Source organism: Condylura cristata, unplaced genomic scaffold (genome assembly GCF_000260355.1).
Source record: "Condylura cristata isolate star-nosed mole 26May11 unplaced genomic scaffold, ConCri1.0 scaffold00015, whole genome shotgun sequence".
Classification (NCBI taxonomy): Eukaryota; Metazoa; Chordata; class Mammalia; order Eulipotyphla; family Talpidae; genus Condylura; species Condylura cristata.
Window position 1 is genome coordinate 22,841,817 of NW_004567116.1, and position 20,889 is coordinate 22,862,705.

At 34.9% G+C, this 20,889-nt stretch overlaps 1 protein-coding gene across 1 annotated transcript in view; it reads right to left on the minus strand.

Moving 5' to 3' along the window:
• The window catches only part of LUZP2 (leucine zipper protein 2), a 258,272-nt gene that overhangs the window by 126,427 nt on the left and 110,956 nt on the right, over window positions 1–20,889 (minus strand). The window contains exons 2-3 of the mRNA XM_012725725.1: window positions 4,315–4,432; window positions 1,622–1,692 (exon numbers count right to left, since the gene is read on the minus strand). Coding sequence (XP_012581179.1) covers window positions 1,622–1,692; window positions 4,315–4,432 — 189 coding nt within the window. The remainder of the gene's footprint in view (window positions 1–1,621; window positions 1,693–4,314; window positions 4,433–20,889) is intronic.

Here is a 20,889-nt window from a genome sequence, read left to right on the forward strand (position 1 = left end):
ATACGCATGTCTACAATGGACTATATGATTTGCACAGTGCCTGGAAAACAGTCACTTAAGAAATAACAATACAATACTCTGGCTCAACATTTGAGTGTTTCTCTCTGCTGTGGTGGCATAATTTATTTTCTGATATTCCCTGTTTCCTTCACTATCTCTCTGGGTGGTGACATGCATTGTGAGGTTGTAATTAGCTTTATGATTTTGTTTATTCTTGTTCAACATGGAATACGCTACAGAAAAGTAACCATTTCCAATATTCCTACTTTAACCAGTGATGCCTCCGCAAGTATTGCTTGTAATTCTTTATCATGAACTCTGTGAACCACAGATATTTGTACTAGATGTTTTAACAGGTGCCTCATTTCAAGTCAATAAAATAATTGAAAATGATATGTTTTTAAAATATGCCAGACCAATATTTAGATGAGCACTTTTTATTATTGAACTTAGGAGAGTATTATTTCATGTTCAACAAGTAATATGCCTTGTGTGAACAAGTAATATAGGGAGAATATACAATTTTGATAGTTATAAATGTCAATGATGAATAATTATACTATTATTATCAAATATAAATGAAGCATAATAATAGTAATACTGATGACAGCTCTCTGGGACAGAGGAAGAGAAACAGCATGGAAAAAGAGACTATACATTGATAGATCATAGCTATAAATTCTTAAACATTTTTTTTTTTTTTTGTGATCAGTGAACTAACACAGAAGAGTATGGCTAATGGATAAGAGCAATCCAGCTCCTATTAAGGCAGTTCTCAGCAGTTATTTTAAGCATGTTGATGAGCAATTTCCTATCTATTAAATGGGGACAATAATATCTACTTCATAAGTAACTTGCAAGGATTAATAAAATATGAATATAAAGCACTTGGCAAAATTGTACAGTAAAATGGCTTTTTTCTTTGACTGGCAATTTCACATAACATAACCTTTTGCAGTGTACACAATGAATCTCATAAAATACTTCCTTCGGGCCCTCCCTGGTGGTGCAGCGGGTTAAAGTACAGCACTGAGAATCTAAAGCCACTTCTGCCTGAGTTCGATTCCCGCCTGCCCCGGAGGTGACCACATGGCACGGCAGACCTCTCCTGACCCGCCTGCTGCTCCCCTTAGCAGTGTACTTCATCGATCTGCCTGTTCTATGCACAAATAAATAAATCTTAAAAAAAAATACTACTTCCTTCAAAAATAGCAATTCTTTGCTACTGTAGGTACTAGATATAATTGCAGTTTAATGAGATCACCACACTCCTAACCACCCCAACCATTATCATCATGATCAAGTTCTGACACTATTAAAATAATCCACTCAAGTCAATGTTTTTCCATTTGTCCATTTGATGGGTAGATCTATAGTGGGAAATATGCCAGATTCTTACCACTCAAATAATAACCTACACCATGCATCACCTTCATCAGGAAATTTGTTAGAAATCCAGAATCTCAAGCTCTATCCTGGAGTTACTGTGCAAGAATATGCCATACTACATACATATATACATACAAGTGTATTTTGAGTGAACAGATTCTTCTGAAGTTCTTTAATCAAAGTCTGACACTCTAGAAAAAAAGGAGAAAATAAGAGGAAAACAGAGTCTTACCTTTGTTTCTCACCTATTTCCAGAAGCTTCTCAACATTAGTTTTAGAATATTTCTCTTCATTTTTCAAAGACTGATAAGAGAAGTAGAAAAAGGAAGTCTTACTTAGTTGATAACCAGAAGCTCACTTTTGGCCCTGGGACAGGAAAATACAAAAATAGGGCCACAGAGCCCTTGAGCTCTATGGGTGCTCACAGGAATTGCTAACTCCACAGCTAATATCATTGGGTTCCGTGGTATGAGAAAGGGAATGAGCTTGGACTCAACTTCCAGAGGCTTCATGAATGAGTGTGCATTGTCCAAATGTCTAGGGCTCCTTGTACGTGAATATAAGACATATTTCTATGTTCCATCTGAAGTTTTACTGTGTTTTCTGCAGGCATGTTAAACCTGCTCTGGCATAGTTTCTACAAATACATGGGGATATAAGTGTCTCCTGTGAGTAGCATATGCTAAACAATGCACAACTGCAGATCAAAACAGTCAAATGACATGCACTTCTTTGGTCTTGTCTATTTATTAGGTATGAATAATGCATTAGAATTCACAGAAAAACTTGAGCCATGCAAAACTGTAACTGTAACTGAGACGAAGGGGAAAAAGTATACTATCTCAGTGATTAGTATTTATTTACTTTGGCAAATTGAACATTGGCTAACTAGTAAAACAGAAACGGCCGTGGAGTTTTTCTCATTAGAGAATCAGTCCTGTTAAGCTTTCCCTAAGTACTTTCTGATTTGTATTCAACAAAGTTTTTAAGAGGGTAACCTTTCTTGATATCAAAAGTTGAAACCGGGGCCTCCCTGGTGGTACAGGGATTAAAGTGAGTGCTATCAAGCTATTTGCAGACACTGTAGCAGGAGTTCCATCCCAGGCTGGCCAAGGAGCTGACCCACACGGCACCACAGACCTCTCCTGTCCTCCTCTCTGCTCCCCTCAGCACTGCACTTAGTACATCTGCGTGCTCAGCATCCCATTCCTTCTTGGGTGACTCTTCTCAATCCCCATCCCAAGCCTCATATCTCTGGCCTTTTTTGCATAATTGTTCATGTTCTTATATGCATAAATGGCCCTAAAATTATAACAACATGTAAACACTTGACATGCTATAAACAGAAAGATAAAAAAATACTATGTTCTATGTGTGGCAAGAAATAAACAAAGAGTAGTTGAAAAATGTAACTACTTTTAGTGGTAGGATTGTAAGTCTGTCAAAAATACTAGTTTTTGAAATTACACATTTTATCAAGCATCTTTTTAGACTGATTTTATGCCTTATGCTACTAGCATAGAGACTGAGTGTCCCAGAAATATTGTAAACACCAGTCACTCATGGGCATTTCACCGTGTGTTTGAAATGGTCTCCGTAGGCCAGGTGCTCTGCATCTGAGAAGATGCAGGTGTCTTGAATATGCTTTGCATCTGCACATACTTGATGCCTTCCCACTCAAGAGCTATTGCGGCTCGGGCTGTAGCTTCCTATGAAACAGGCTGATTTGCACCCACTTTCCTGCTAGTCAGGGCTCCCTAATGCTCTGTGCACACTGACTCCATGGTGCTGTTGCTCCCACAATGTATACAGCAGCCCACTACCTCTCTCCCATCCCCCATGGTGGGTCATTTTGCTGTGGTTGCTGTTTTCATGTTTTTCAAGACACAACACACTCTTGGAACAAAAGCCTGGGTTTTTGGGTTCAAATATCAGATTTGCCCCTGAACTACCTCGACGTGTTCAAACATTTTTTTTCTTATTTTTCTAACTCTAATACATTGCTATTATGTAAAAATTAAATGAAAATTGCAGAAATAGTGCCTAGCACAAGAATTTGGCAATATTCTGTAAATTAGAGATACTAACATCAACATCGCCTAAGGATAATGGTGAGATATCCATGATGGTTCAGAAACATGGTTCCATGTAATAAGAAACAGATCGCCTGCAGGAAAGTTCTGACTTCTTTTATGACATTTAAAACTTATTTAGCTTAAAGAATAATTCCACACAAGTTACAAAAACAATTGTGTTGACAGTATTTATCTCATAGACATAGTATGAAAACTAAATCCTATAACATATGCAAAGCTTTTAGTATACAATATGCACTGAGTAAACATAATATTTAAGCCAAATATTAAAATATACTTTGAGATTTTTCAGAGTATTTTTTTTTATCAGATGCAAATCTGGCCTTTGGTTTTTGATTGAGATTTTACTGTTAAAATATAGAATACTCTCCTTTCTCATACATTTGATCATTTTAGTAATGGCTTACTTAAATTATCTTTTTGGAATTTAAAATCATTTTATAGAGATCACTACTAGATTCACATTCACTATTTTCACTTAAGATTGGTCATAATTACTTTTTATCATTTCATCATATAAACTCTCTCAGATACATACACATGCACACACACACACACACAGGGGTCAAATTGATCTTAGAAGCTGTGAAAAAATGAAGGCTTTGCCAAGCAAATAATTTCTCATTTGTGAATTTGCAAAACAGAAATTACCAGGCTGCCTTTCAAATTATATTTCTTTTCCAGATTTACATGATAATAAATATCTACTAAGGTCAAACCTAGAAATATATTTAAAATTGGTTAAAAAATAGTTTTTACATGTTAATCTACAAGACAAACCAGGCGACTCTTTATCCTTTACTGCCGGGGAAATTAGTTTTCATCTTACCCTAAGGTTGTTTTTAATTCCATCAAGTTCTTTTGATGTCCTTGCCAGCTGATACAAGATGGTGCTTCGTTCCTTAAACACTTCTTTCAGCTGCCTTTCCAGTTCTTCATAGTCCTGTCTAACACAGAAAGAAAAGCCATGAGAGTCCCCCAGATGTGTCCACTTGGTGGCCCTCCCTGGTGGCACAACAAGTTAGAGCACAGCACTACAAACTAGCTGCAGCCGCTTCAGTGCAAGTTCGATCTGCAGCCCGGAGGTGACCACATGGCGTGGCAGACCTCTCCTGACTCGCCAGCTGCTCCCCTCAGCAGCGTACTTCCTGGATCTGCCTGTTCTGCTCCCCACGCTATCTCTAGTGAATCCTCTTATTGCCCCTGCGTCTCTGGCCTATACCCCAGTTCTGTTTGCATAAATAAATAAATCTTTAAAAAAAAAACTTTCCACTTGGGTACAGCCACTTTAGTCATAATCACAGCCTCACATTTAAAGAAATGTAAATTAATTGAAACCTTAATTACTAGGATGTTTAATATTTTAGTCTGCCACCTAATGAGGAAAAATGAAAAAAAAAAGTTTTTATAATAGGGTTCATTTTGCATTAAGTATTATACAGACTAGAGAGATGTTCCAGCACAACTAACAAGCCATCAGGTACCTCTTAGAAATTACGCATTTTCCATGACTTCATACCACTTTTTCCCAAAGTTCTTAAAATTTGAAAGCAAAATATATGATTTAAATTGATGTATCTAGAAGATATGGACAGGCTTGAATGCTGGGAATGGGGATAAACTTGGGAGTAGACCCAGAAAAGAATGTAGGGCGGGGTTCATTGTTGGTTTGTAGGGAAGGAAACCTACTGAAAAGGCCTCCTTTCCAATCACATCTAAGACTCTCTACTGCTATTAAAGAGGTAGCAGAAGAATCAATATATATAATAATCAGTTACTAAATATAGTAAATATCATTCAAATTACAATGAAATTTGAAATAAATGCTAAAACAACATTTATCTCAGAAACACACATATACTTAATTTTTTCATAAGGTCTTTGTCACAAGACAGGTTTTGTCCTTTTACAAATGTGAAAGTACTGGGTACACAAAGATTATTACTATGCTAAGATACTATTCACAGAATAAGTGAGGAACTCATGTATGTACATGCATGTGAATGTTTATGAATGTGTGTGTGTGAGTGTGTGTGGTTGTGTGTAGAGAGGAATGTGGACAAAGAAAATGACAATTGCCAGTGTAGTCTAAATTGTAAATGACAGGGGAAAATTAAAATTATTAATTGGAACACATAAGAGAGCAGCTAACCAGGAAAGACTTCTGGGAAAATATAATATAAATCATGTAAAATGCACTTTGAAGATCAGTACAAACTAGCTCTATATGAAAGGGGAAAGCATATGTAAATACTAATGAAAATAATTTCTTGGGCCTCCTTTGTGGCATAGGGGTTAAAGACACAGCACTATCAAGTTATCACCAATTAATGGAGCATGAGTTTGAAAACTGGCCATCTAGGGAGCTGACCCACATGGCACACCTCTTCTGTCTCACCCCCTGCTTCCCTCAGCAGTATGCTGTCTCTGGTAAATCTTCTCACCGGTCCTCCCACCCCCACATCTCTGGCCTACATCCTCGTCCTTATATGCATAAATAAATAGGCCTTTGAAAAAAAAATAATGTTTTATTTTTTTAAAAATATTAGAATAAATATCAGATCTGGAGTGCTAATAAAATTTGCCGCTGAAACGAGGGCATGGAAAGTTTGAAACTCTTAAATGTTGGTTAGCATATTTCACATTCTTCTTGTTGAAACAAATTGTAATGCCCCACTACTAAAAACATTAATATTTCTCTCTGGTCTTCAGATTTCCACGAATGAACAGTAATCAACCAGCAATCAGATAGCTATTAATGCTTCAGGTTTTTTTTGCAGTCTCACTAGCAAAGTCAAATAATGGATGGCAAGATATTATTTCCACTTCTAATTACACAGCTTACTTCATGCTCTGGTTTATTTCTTATGAAGGTGAAAATAAACATCTCCAAAATAATATTTTACTTAATTTTTTTTTTTATTGTGTAGAAGAACTGGTGTGTGGGTTAGGGGCCCTGGGGATGAAAGGATCCAACCCATATGGAATGAGGAGCAGAACAAATAAATTTACTGAAATACACTGTTAATGGGAACAGCAGGCAAGGCAGGAGAGGACTGAAGCACCATGTGTGGTTCACTCCCTGGTCGGGAATTGAACTCAGGCCAAAGCTGTGATAGCACTGAGCCTTAACCTCTAAGCCACCAGGGAGGCCCCAAAATTATCTTAAGTAACTATAATATATCATAATGTTAGATAACCTGTACTGACAACATATCACACATGAGATGATACTCTCTCTCTCTCTCTCTCTATATATATATATCTAAACATATGTGAGTGTGTGTACATAACATATCTGTTCATATATATATATATACGTGTATATACATATGTGTATATACATGTATGTGTGTGTATAAAACATATCATGTTCAGAACAAATCTATGAGGAAAGAATTAGCTTCACTTCTTTGTACAAATGAAGATTTGAGTTGGTGGGTTATAACTTCCAAAGATGTACTTCTAAGGAAACAGTATATTGATCAGCCTCAAGAGTTCAAAATCTTAAATGTTGTGAAAACATACTGGCTTTCTTAGGTGTTTACACAGTTAAATATTTACTGTGCACGTCACAGAAATTGTTTCAGTTTCTTCCTTCAAAGTTACATATATATTTTCAGTATTGAATTTATTGCCATTTCATTCCACAAAATCATGGAGAGTATTTTTTTATGGTTTATAATCATTTAATTCCATTATCGTATAGGACCTTCAAATAGTTTAATAAGGAGAATCAATTTATAGCTCTATATTTTATGCTATATATACTAAGAAAAATGAAGACAATATAGTTTATCAGAAAAACGTAACTACCAAAAGGGTTCACTAATAGCACCTCTAGATTCAATTATTCATGTTTCTTTCAAGAAAGCATGTAATTCTATAGTAATAACTTTAATGGAAGTATTGGTTAGCATTTTATCAAATTTAATTGCAATTAAACATAAGTGTAGTTTTTCCTCCTAATACATGCTATTTTTTCCTATAACATTAAAAAAATTTCCTCACACAGTCAAGTTCTGGAACTAGCTTAAACACCTCAAAGCTCTTAGTATGTATATGCATATTAAAATCCATTATGTATGTATTTTCATAAATCTTACAACTGAATATTTGGGATGGTCACTTTTTCTTTCACTCAAATGGTAATAAAATATGTGTATGTGGCTACAAATATATTTTCCTGAATATTGTTGACATACTTTTTCTAGGAGTGGAAATAATTTACTGCAAAGTTAACATACATTTTGAAAATTGCCAGTTAATTATCTTCCTTTATTATCCCAGTCTATAATTCTTTTATCAGTATATTCTAACATAATTTTCAGCACATTTATTTGTGATATAAAATCTAATAATTTTATTAGAAAATTAATTATATTTTCCTAAATTCAACCACCCCTTGTGCAGGGGAGGGACCATGTTCCCTGAGCTCATTACTTGAAGATACCTTGCAGTAGCTTCTGGAGATGAGGGGTGGTGCTGGGTGGTCAGGTAAAGCTATATAGAGTGGAAGGCCAGTGGGTTAGGGGAGGGTCCTCTTGTTTTTGCTGCCTGAGTTCACCCTGGTACTGCTGAGGAGGTACAATACAATCAGTAATATGTATCACAGCATTTAAAAAAATATGTCCACTTCATTTTCATTATATTTTGGTTATATGATAAATTAAAAAAGAAAAGATTCTACAGGAGTGTGCTGCATACAACCATTTTTAAACCTTATACTACTCAAAGCTTTGAAGCTCTGCCCCGAGACCACAAGAAGTTTAGTTTTCCTCAAAAAACTAAAACAATAGTAAATGCATAAACACAAACTTCATCCCACTTTTAATATTTTTGTCTATATCCAAATAATCATTTCTTATGGCAGTCACAGACTCATGATTTTTATTCTTAAATATAATATCTAATATTCATAGTGCAAAATGTAAGTGGGACTATTATATACATCTATACACACACACTTGTATAAATTTTATGAATATAATGCAGAGGTTCAGAATGTATATATTTTCTCCAAGTTTATAAATCTAGCTATTGACAGACATTATCTTGGTGAACATAAAACACTGTATATATGTGGCCTCCCTATAATAAATGAGCTCAGTAAATACATATTTTCTGATTTCCTTCTAATTATAATATCCCCAAAGCAGCTGACTGCAAAATCAGGTAAAGAAATAAAAATATATGGACAGGAACACACTTAAAAGAAAATGTGATAGGAGTAAGACACTAAGGGGCATGAACCTTCAATTAAACAATGACGCATTTTTTTGTTGGAGAAAAGATACTTGTGCTGGCAAAACAGAGGGCTATTAAAAGAGGTTAAGAGAAAAGATATTCTAAGCAGAGGGACAATTTTTATGATAAAGTTAAACGGAATTAAATTAAGTTGAATTAAAGTGAGTCGTGGGCTAAATACCCCCCATCAGCACCACCACCACCCAGATCCTAACCAGCAGCAGCATTTTCTATAAGCTAGTTGCCCCCATCAACACTCTAACCACATGCAGAGAACAGGATGTGCCAAGCATTTGCTAACCCAGCACTTGGTAAGTGTGCAACAAGGAACCAGAAAGCAAAGGAAACTAAAATATAAATGCTAGACTCCAGTTCTTGTCACGTTTGAGACAACCACTGATTCTTGCAAACAGTCAATGACTTCTGCAGATAATCAGCCTGACTTCCCCTTTCTGCTTTTGACAAGTATTTCCAGCAAAACTAAGCTTTATTTCTGAAGTTTCTGCTTCTGTAGATTATTCCATAACCAATATCTGAGTTAACCTAGACACCATCATTAAGTAATGAAGATGGGACTTTGCCTGGTGCAACACTGTAAATCAGCAAGTGATATAGTCTAATCCACATACAGGGTAGACTCTGGGTTATTGAATAACAGTTGAGTTGCTAAGAGTAAATTTATTAAAATTCTTGAATGATATGCTCAGGACTTTGAAATAGTTTCTATAAGAAATTGCTTTGTGAATTACAGGGGAAAATATATTTAGTAATGTATAGATACATACAGACACAGAGAGAGAAAGACCAACTTAGAACTCAAAGAACATTTTAAATTACCCACTCCACTCAATGATCAAAATTATTCCAGAGTAGAGTTCCTATTTATTTATTGGCAAGAAGACTGAATAAGGTAATTTTTTATTGACTTGACCAAGGATATTAAGTTGATAATCACAAGGAGTTGTATCCTGGGAACATATTTGCAATGCCTGCCCTCAGAAAAGTCAAAAGAATCTTGGCAAATAGACTATGGGTTATTTTGATAAGAGGCACCTGTGTCATCTGAAACCATTCTTTTCTTTTTCTTTGTAGCACACTGAACATTCAGTGTGACCCCAGGGAACATGCATAGACTGTTTATTTCAAGGTCTGTCAATGTACACTAAGAGAATAACCCAAGGCCACTGTGGATGCATTGTAGAATTCATTCTTGCCCCATCTAAAAGTGTCTAGAAAAGTACCTTAAGGCTATGTCTTACACAAATATGATAAAAAGTTCAGATACTACAAATTTCTTGGAAATATTTTTAAACTAAAAATATACGACTTCTTTCCCAGAAATCCCAAATCTGCAAATATAGTCATAGAAATAAAAAATCCTAGTCTTAAGAACATATGTTTAAAGCAACTCTAATAACTAACTACATACAAAATAAGAGATCTGAATAAATTGTGCTAGATATATTGACTAAGGTTTTTCTTGGACTGAACTTTATAAGGTTGCTCTAAGGCTCTTTCAGCTCAGCTTAACCTGACATTAGTCCTTGTTGGGCTTGCATCACCTATTTGTAGCAAGAATTTTGCTAAGTCAGTTTATCCAGAACTTCCACCTAATCAAATTCCTCATCCTCCACCACTGAGATACCATCCTACACACACATGATATCTGGTCTACTTTCAAAAGAAAAGCTGTCAAATCAAATTTAACCAAAACTCCTAACCTTCCCCCCTGATATTTTCTTTAGTCATTTTCCATCCACTGACCCTCACCATTGCCTATAAGTCCCTATTTGACCTTGTTAAATTTGGATTTGAGTCCTGACTATACTAAGATCTCTTTTCCTCTACAACTCAATAGTTATCATTTTAATGACTAACTCTGGCTTCCTTTGATGATACAATATGATATGTCATTTCAAGATTAAATTATATAACAATTAGAGACATAGGGGATAACTTCGAAGGATTTCCATAGGTTCTTTTGAGAAATAAGAAAGAATTAAGATAGTTATACATCACTTATAGAATAAATAACACCTGTGAAGGTAACACAGATCCATTTGTTTCTGCATCTATGCAGAATGGATCCATGTACTCACACAGGATTACGTTAGTAGAGATAGAAATTTGAAAAGGAAGGGTTTAACAGAAGACAAAGGAGGGGTGCCCACAAAGGAACTATATGAGAAAAAAAGGGAAAAGAAAAAAAAAAAAAAAAAAAAGATAATATACAGTCTTTATATAAATTATGTATATGTGTAGGTATACTAACTCAAAAGTTATAAATAAGATATAAATGTGCATCTCTAGAATTTTCCACATAAACACTTTAAGTAGACATACATTGACTTCATGGGTGACTTCATCCCAATGATCATCCTCAAAATCATGAAAAAGCTGGATGAGTCCCTTACTATCAATATTTACAAAAAGGGCCACACTAGTCATACAGAGGGTAGAGTCATAAGGCTATCAAATATCAAGCTATCACCAGCCATTGCAGTATAAGTTTGATCCCCATCAGGAAGCTGACCCACACATGGTAGAGCAGACCCCTCTTGACTTGCCCACTGTTCCCCTCAGCAGTTCAGCTCCCTACTCTGTCTCTAGTGAATCTTCTTACCCCCATACCTCGGGCCTACACCCCAGTTCTTGTATGTATAATAAATAATATAAATCCTTAAAAAATATACAAAAGAAAATCTCAGTAGAGCAGTACATTGTGCACCAAAACCACATGGATCATAATAAAAATGTATAAAAAGTGAGGAGTATGCTTTAGCATATTTATTAGATATAAGACTTGATTTCCAGATTTTGTCATTGCTCAGGAGATCAGACACCAGGAAAATTGTTGTAAATCTGTACACCTGTTTCCACATTTATGGCATATTAAATTTCACAAATTACTATAATTTATGAATATATATATATATAGTATAAGGGCAAACAGGAATTAAGTATTTTTTTTTTCCTGTTGAAAAGGGGGGGAGCCAGCTCTTCCTCACAGCATTTAATTTAGAACACTTATTTTCTTTCTTTGTCCTTTTGAAATACATATGCATCTTCTACAAAGGTAAATAAATTACTTGCCAGTGTAAGATCCATAAATATATTCTCAATCAACTTAGAGTCATCTCTTTGAAACATAATTATGGAGAAAGACAGCACCCTTCTCATATCTACCATATTCTGCAGGAGATCAACATTAGCTGCACCCAGTTCCAACTCTCATAATGATCTTGCTACCTTTTGTTATACACTTTACTTCTCCTTTTAATAAAGTTAGATAGACAATGCGTATTCTACCCCAACTACCAAATGAATTAAGGATGCACTATGCATGATAAGTGGTACTATTGAGTTATTTTGCTTGACACTGTAATTTTTATTAAGAAAATATCTGTAGTAGCTTATAACTTCTTCTATAAAATAATGAAATTCCCAGCTTTGCAAACTTTGAGTACCTTGATTATAACAAATATCACATTCAAATTAAAACTTAATCAATAATAAAATTGTCCATTTTTCTTTTATACTTTTGCAGAGATGTTTCCTGGGTTAGAAAGAAATTTTGTATTTAATTATATTTCCCTAATGTGGTCACTTAACACTCTTAAAATAGAAGACAGTGAAAGAGAAAAATTCAACAGTGCTAATAATTACGCCTGTTATTTATTGAGTATACATCTTGAAGGAAATGTGAGGAGATATTATATTTCTTTTAATTTAAGTATTAGGTGATGCTGGGTATATTTTGTAAATAAACAATCTTTTCTTTTCCCAATGAAAATATATCCCTAAATACAAGCTGTGGCAACAAAGAAATAGCATTTTCCCAATGCTATAAAATATACATATGATAATTGAGAGAAGCAGACCATATAGCTATATATAGATAGACACTTCTCTCTACATATCGAAGATTTTGGAAAATTAAGGCACTTTTCTCTGAAGTTTCCTTTGCACCCCAACTTTACTTTAGAATTGGAATGCTTATTTCCACTCCTTTGATAGTTCCCATGCAGTGATTTTTAAACTTTTGTGGGTTGACACACTATGTCAATGAGTTATCCTAGAAAAATCTCACCTTACTTATAAATTGACAAGTATTTTGTCTTAAGGGTTTCAGAATGGTGCTCATCTTTGAAGAGTCTGTTTTAATTTTTAGAGAAACTAAAGAAATAAGCTTCTCATTTCATGGAAATCTTAGTCTAAAATCCAATAGACACAAATGTATAATTGCAGCTGTATTTAATAAATGTATGCTAACAACAATATTAAGCTAAGTTGTGTTGAGAGAGTAGATGGTACTCTCAATGGATCATTCAAGCAATAGAGATCTTTTGTGATTTAGGTAATCCATACTAGAAAATGGATGACTATTTTGAAAAACTAGTAGAAAATTTCACAAGGGCTTATCATAGCATTGACATATAATGTGAAATCATTAATTACAGAGAAAAATAGCCCTGCCAATACATGACCAATGAGAGAGGTTTTTTTTAACTTTATGTATCTATGCAGGAACACATTTCACTAAAGGTAAAGGAATCGGTGTCTTTGCATTTGGTTTGATGCATGAAATAAATCTTCTGCTGGTGCCTTTGACTGATAGGAGTTATATTGATTTTGCAAGCCTCTTATACTGAGTGATTTCAGATCCTGCCATTCTGCGAAATGTACGTTGTCAAAGAGTCTCTAAGGCAATGGGTGGAGGGGCTATAAAGCCTGTGTGATGCTTTCATTCTACAGAGGAAAAGCACCAGCGGCATCTTTAGAATAATAAACTCACCACTTTTCATTTGTCTTAAACTTCCCCTCGCAGAACTTCACAGTAGTTCAGAAAACCCACCCCACTGATTCTCAATTTCACTCTGGAAGGCACAAGCAGAGGCCTATTAAAATGTTAAATGGGACTGATCCCAGCAAATAAAAATCAGTTAATATGGTTGTCAAAGGAAAGCCCTCTCAACAGAGGAGTGAATTTCTATTACTTCACAAGGTAGGAGGACATAACAAGAGGCTTGGATCTTGGCTCATATTTACTTAAGTTTCTGGTGTGCTGAGATTCTGACAAACCCGCAACTGAAAAGAAATAGACAACTAAGGCAGCTATTTAATCCATGAGCCATTGAACAGAAAGAACTGCCAGACAAAATCTTCCTGGAATTCCTTTTTTCTTTCTTCTGACTGCTTTTGAGGCTCATGGAAATAAATGTGATTATACATTCAAAAAGAGTGAAAGACTGTGCATGCCTGTCATTATCTGTATGATGTATTCATTGTTTATTGTGGCCCCGTCAGCAAAAGAGTTTCAAGTCTAAAAGTTTTCTGGGGTATAGCAAGGTGGTGGCAGAGTAAAAAATATAGCAGTCACCTCCACCTCTACTCACAGCTAAATTGCAGTGAAGCAGTGTCAATACGTACTGAAAGAAAAACGGACAACTACATAACGCATCAGGGATGAAGAAAATGGTTGGAAGGAAATGGTTGGGGAAAATGTCAATTAAACTGTGTTATAGCATAGTATACACTAGCAGTTGCCAACTCAGAGGCACATGACAGCATCGGGGACTTTGAAGACCTAGTGCTTCACTGGGTAAGGGTTGCTTAGAATTGACACCCGTGACAAAGGGTGCACAAGTGCACCGATATATGAGCAGAGGTGCAGGCCTTTAAGGATCCAGCCTGAAATGCCCATAAAGAACGGCTGGTGCCTAAACCGGGTCCATTCAGTGTTCTCTTAGGGGACAAATTTTCCCCCTGCAAAACAGTCAATCTAACTTTTAAACACCATATGGAATATATTCAAATACCTCTTCCCCATAGTTGCACTCATATCACTCAAGTACATGATCCTTAGACTACTGTGCAAAGACTTCTACAACTGGGCTGCAATCATTTTCCCACACATATGTACTTCCAGAGTCCAAAAAGGAGCTTTGGTTGCCGCTGGACCCACTTACTTGCCAGCCACTAAGTAATCACTACCAGTAAATAGATACCAAGGTAAATGTCTATCCGGTGCCCTGGTCTCCTATTCTTTTCCATCACACTGGCTTTGCTTTGTAAAGCTCTTGGATAACTTATGTCTCCACTCAAATACTGACTTATCCTAAAGAAATGTAACACTTTTCTTCACTTTCCTAACCATATTTTATTTTATTTTATTTTATTTTTTTTAATTTTTTTTAAGATTTATTGATTTGTGCATACAGAACTGGGGTACAGGCCAGAGGCTCAGGGGCGGTGAGAGGCTTCACCAGAGACAGAGTGGGGAGCAGAACAGGCAGATCGACGAGGTACACTGCTGAGGGGAGCAGCAGGCGGGTCAGGAGAGGTCTGCCATGCCATGTGGTCACCTCTGGGGCAGGCGGCAGGCGGGAATCGAACTCATGCGGAAGTGGCTTTATCTTCTCAATGCTGTGCTTTAACCCGCTGCGCCACCAGGGAGGGCCACCATATTTTATTTTTATGTCCACATCAAATACACACATGCTATATTTTTATTGAAAATAACTCACTAATGTACAAATTATTTTTCACATGGACTTTCCTTTTTACTACACACCTTCCCTTGATAAGTTTGGAACAACTCTTTAAAAAGGTTTTCTGAGGTTTTATGCTGCCTTTAAAGGTACAGTCCCCCTTCCCAGTATGCAATTAGGCCACATCTTACTGATTCTAAAACATGCTCTAGTCACTTACTTATTGTATGTTTGCTATTATTCCATGTGAGGATGTGTAAATCTTATACATTAATTTAAAATCTGTATAATACACCCCATGATTATTTAAATACTTAATTTTATAAATTAAATTATGTATATTTACTAGATTCCATATAACGTTACATATGCTGATAGATATTTAGGATACCTATAGATTTTTCTTATTAGTAAGCAATGCTAAAGTAAAGAACACTTCTTATACATAATGATTTTTATTCATTCATTAAGAAACTATTAAAGATGGTTCTAGACACTTAGGATAAGTCATTGAAAAAATTGTCACTGTGGAGAGGAAAAGGACAGGGAATGACAGAATGCAAAATAAACATAGTTGATAAGCATAGTTCAGACTGTAAAATTTGCACAACAACCAAAGTGATGAACAGGCTAGCTGAACAGGAATATGGGGAAAGAATCTTCCAGAAAGAGAAGTCAGAACAAATGTACAAGCTGCAACTCACTTAACATGTTGCATGAACAGATAACTCAGTAATGGACAGCCAGGAGGAGTAAAAGCCAGAGGGTGCAAAGAGCATAAGGGTTTTAGCACAGAAACCTGAAACCAGCACAAGGTCTTGAATAGGAAAAAAAAAAAAAAAAAAGTAAATGACTCAGTCTCATTGTGAACACTTTAAGTGAACGCTAAATTCTTCATCATTACACGTATCCACCAAAAATGTATATTAAAATATCTCTTTTACTTCACCTTAACATATTCGTGCTATTATGAAACCTATTTATTTATATTTTGAAATATGATTACTCTAGACTACATTTTTATCTTAACTAGGAAAGACGGGGATGATTTTATACGTGTACTTACTGGTCACAGTTATGTCTCTGCAATGTGAACATTTACTTTATATTAACAACATTCAAACTTTTAAATGTACAGTTCATAATCCCTCAAAACATTTTCAAAGACAAGAAATACAATGACCATATCCTTTGTCTTTGGTTTTCTCTGGTAAATTCCACCCACATCCATTAAAATCTAAGTAACTCATACACAAGAATAACAAATGAAAAACAGACATCTAGCTTCCATTATAAAATGTATTCTACAATTCTCATTTTATGAACATAAGATGTCCTGGTTTGTTCCTTTCTAATTAACATGCAACTTAAATTTTCTATGCCCAGGAATAAATAAGCACATGTTTTAAGATAAAATGTGCATAGAAAAAATTAACCTCCATGTTTAAAACACTTGATCTTATCAAATTTGATATTTATTGCTTAGATTCTCCTATGAAAAAAACTTTATTGTATAAAACTTTAAGGTATGTCTTTATGGTATATTATGTTAAAACTGGCAGAAAACATTCATTCTACAGGTATAGGGATGCAGTAAGTCACACAATGCTATAAAAGATCATACTAATTTTTTATAGAGGTATTATTAATCAAGCAAAAGGTACAGATTTACAGCAAATGAATTAAAAACAATCACCCCAAATCAAAAAAATATATATATACTAAATAGAAGAAAGCAAAGACTATTACTTTAATGGTGACTTCAATGTTACACTCGAAAAAAAATAGAAATTTACCTTAGTGAAGAATATAATTTAGTCTTTTTGTAAAATTCAGTCGAAACTAAAAATAACCAACACTCAAAATGGAGTTAATGTCAGAGGAGAAAAAAAAAATAAATAGCAGCTGTGAAAATCAAAGACTCCCATATGCAGCAAGCTCCAAGGAAAATACCAATTGATTTTAACCTTAGTATATCAACCATATTTCATGGATTAAAAGTAATGATTTAAAATGTTTTCAAATGGAAACTTAGGGTAATATTTAGCACAACTCATATTGATTTAAAGTATGCAATTTACTAGTGTATAAAAATTAAGAATTTTTTTTGCTTTCGTTTATTTTTGGCAATAAGTAGCCAAACAGAATGATATATGCTTAAGAAAGTACTGAGTTTTCAGAAAGCTTTTTTATAATGAAGAAACTGAACTAAATATGAAATAATCACAAGTACATTATAGAGGCAGAGATATAAAGTTGTTTTCAATTTATTTGGTAATAAGTATTATATTACAATGAACATAAAAACAGTATTCTGATTTTGTTTCTTGCTCATTTATATATAGATACTGAAAACTTGGATTTGAAAAAGTTAATTTTACGCTAGAAAGAACCTCATATTGCTGGCATGGCATTTACAACTATTTTTGTTTGTAGTTTTATTTGTCCTTGTACTTGTGATTCCTCGTCTTCATTTTTCTTTTCTTTTCTGCCAGACCTTAGATTCTAGGAGCAGCTAGGACAGCAGGAAGCTGTGGGTTCATCTTTCAACAATTTGTGCTTCTGCTTGAATCCAAATCACACAAAAATTTTAAAAGTTAATTAATTTTTTTTTTACAATGTTTGCTTTCTTTCGTTTTAAAGATTTATTTAATTAGTCATATAAGAACTGGGTAAGGCCAAAGGTGTGGTGGGTGAGAGAATTCAGAAGACACAGAATGGGGAGCAGAACAGTCAGATAGACCAAATACACTGCTGAGGGGAACAGTGGGTGGGACCCAAGTTTGCCAGGACACATGGGTCACCTCCCTGGCCAGGGATTGAATTTGTGCTGCACTGGCTGCGGAGTGCTTCATAATGCTTCAACATGTTACCCCACCAGGAGGGCCTGCAGTGTCTGCTTTCTTAGGTGTAGACCCCATGGAATTTCCATCAACAATTTACCCTTGTACCATAACCATAGTCCCTTCTGCTTTTCCCACCCTTGTCCTGGTCTCTTTCCCTCCTCTCCCTCTTCCCCATACATTTTGATAACAAAGTTCTATCTGGCTTCCACAAAGTGCTACTCATGCAGTTAACATCAAGCAACATTCCAGGCCAGGCATAGCCCAGAGAGATAATTTTCTGAAGATGGATAAGATTGTAAATGACAATTTAAGACTGCTTCTATCTGTGACAGCTGTCTAATACAACAGTACTCTCTGTCCATTTGTCTTAGTCTTTTCATAATATTTCTTGTTCAGTGTTAATCATGAGATATCCCAAATTCTAGATTTTATATATCAGCAGGAGAAACCTACATTACCTTCCAATTTATAACTTTTAGGAACAAAACGAGGCTTTTGGGTACATTCAATTTGAAAGTTTCCATAATAAAGTGAACAGTTCAAACTGTTGCTCATGCAATGAAAAAACAAACAAAAAAAATTGTATTAGTTGTAGTATAAGTGTATTCAATCGTGTTGGAAAGAGTTTATTAATATCTACTGAAGTGAAGTATATGATTGTCTAATACTCATTAGTTCTTGTACTAAGAGAATATTTAGAAGAGTCAAGCACATGTCCACAGGCATATACTAGTTTAGGTATAACAGCTTTATTTAAAATAAAATAAATAGAAGCAACCAAGATGTCCATTAAAAGAGAAGGCATAAATAAATTGAATAAATGGAAAATTATACAGCAGTCACATTAGAATAAATTGTGGCTAGAACCAGTAACCTGAATAAAATATTCAATGATATTACAATGAGAAAAATGAGGCAGACTCAGGAGTCCACAATGGAGCATTCTACTTATATGAAGTCCATGAACAGGAAAAACTAACTTATGATAATAGAATCAGAAGAACGGTGGTAACCTGTAAAAGAGGAGTGGATATTGACTGAGAAAGTCCAAAGTGGTCGTGCTAAGTCATAGATATATTATAATGTTCATTTTGACTGTGGTTACCTTAGTATAAAAAATAATCTATATCGGGCCCTCCGTCGTGGTGCAGCACGTTGGAGTGCTGCACTGTGAAGCTAAGCCAAGTCATAGCTTCTTCAGTGCGAGTTCGATCCCCACCCCCAAGGTGACCCACATGGCATAGCAGACCTCTCCTGCCTCAATTGCTGCTCACCTCAGCAGTGTACTTTGTCCAACTGCCTGTTCTGCTCCCTGCTCTGTTTCTGGTGAATCCTCTTACCACCCCTGTACCTCTGACATGTACCCTATTTTTCTATGCATAAATAAATAAAATTTTTAAAAAATAATAATCTGTCTTTAGCATATCCTTGATAGTATGCAAGTTAAATCTCAACAAGAAAAATAGTAATGTCAGAAAAAATAGTGAGGCTTGGGTAAATTTTGGAAAAAAATATCATAATCTCAATCACTTATTTACTGATTTGCCAGTGTTCATTGCTGAGCTGATTGACTCAAATAGTTTAACCTTTCAGCCCAGTTCAACAGCAGCCTGAGTAAGAATGTTGGGTTTTAGATAAGATATGTAAGTTTAAAGTAAGAGTGGTTCTAGAAAATGTAGCAAATGGGCAAGATTTTAGATACTATAAGGAATCCAATGCATCCAATTTAACATCACAAACTACCTGGGAAAATACCTAATGTATGTATACTATTATGATGGCTCACATTATGTTCTAATAACTCAAAAGTCCTCAGAAAAAAACTGAGACAAATGATCCTTTGTTGGAATTGCATTTTCAGGGAGTAAAGTGAATAAAGAAAAATGAATGACTACAACATGTGAAAGGAAATTTAAACAACTATTATGACAAAGAATAGTCTTCAAATCCCCAGGACACATTATTTGGGGAAGCATGTAGTTGGGTTTTATACATCTGTTATATGGAAATTTGAATCAATTTTTAAACTAGATAGGGTAAGTTTAACTCCAAATATCAGCAGACTGGGGGACAGTGGATATCTGACATTTCAGCCAAACCACAATATATTGTATCACTAGAGCATATTTATCTATGCTCCTGATTTGTTAAACTAGATTAGATATACCAGGAGATTGTTCAGAATTTTATTTGGGAGAAGTGAAAAAAAATAATAATAAAACTGAGAAGTATATGAAAATCAAAGAATAGTTGAAACAAGAGTTTGAAACAGCAAAGGTCAATACTCTAAAGAAACTAAGAGATAAACCTGCTTTGCAACTCAAATGGAATTTAGCACTTCTAAACTGAACAGGTAATAGTTGCCATTCCTTAAAGGAATAGAAAAATAAACACTGGTACATTTCTTTGCATCACTTAAAATTATACTTGTATAAGGACCCTTGCATAGTGTTGTTAGATCAATGTTTCTCTACTTCTCAGTATATCCACAGCTTCTCCCCAAAACAACAACAAAAAATGATTTTAGACCAACTAAAATATTTATGCTAAGCAGAGACTCAGACAACCAAACTGTTATCTCACATAGGGCAAATTTGGATAAGGAGGGTAAATACACACATATATCAGAGAGAGAGAGATTTGAGAGAAAGAATTCACTAAATATATGATACATTGTGGCACATGAATATAAAGTGATGCATCTCTTGCTTATCAGCAAATTTAACATTATTGGGAAAAGAAAATTAAAACACATACATAAAAATAATAGCAGTGATACTTCTCCTTTACAAGAGGAATTATAAAGGTTTTTTTTTTTTT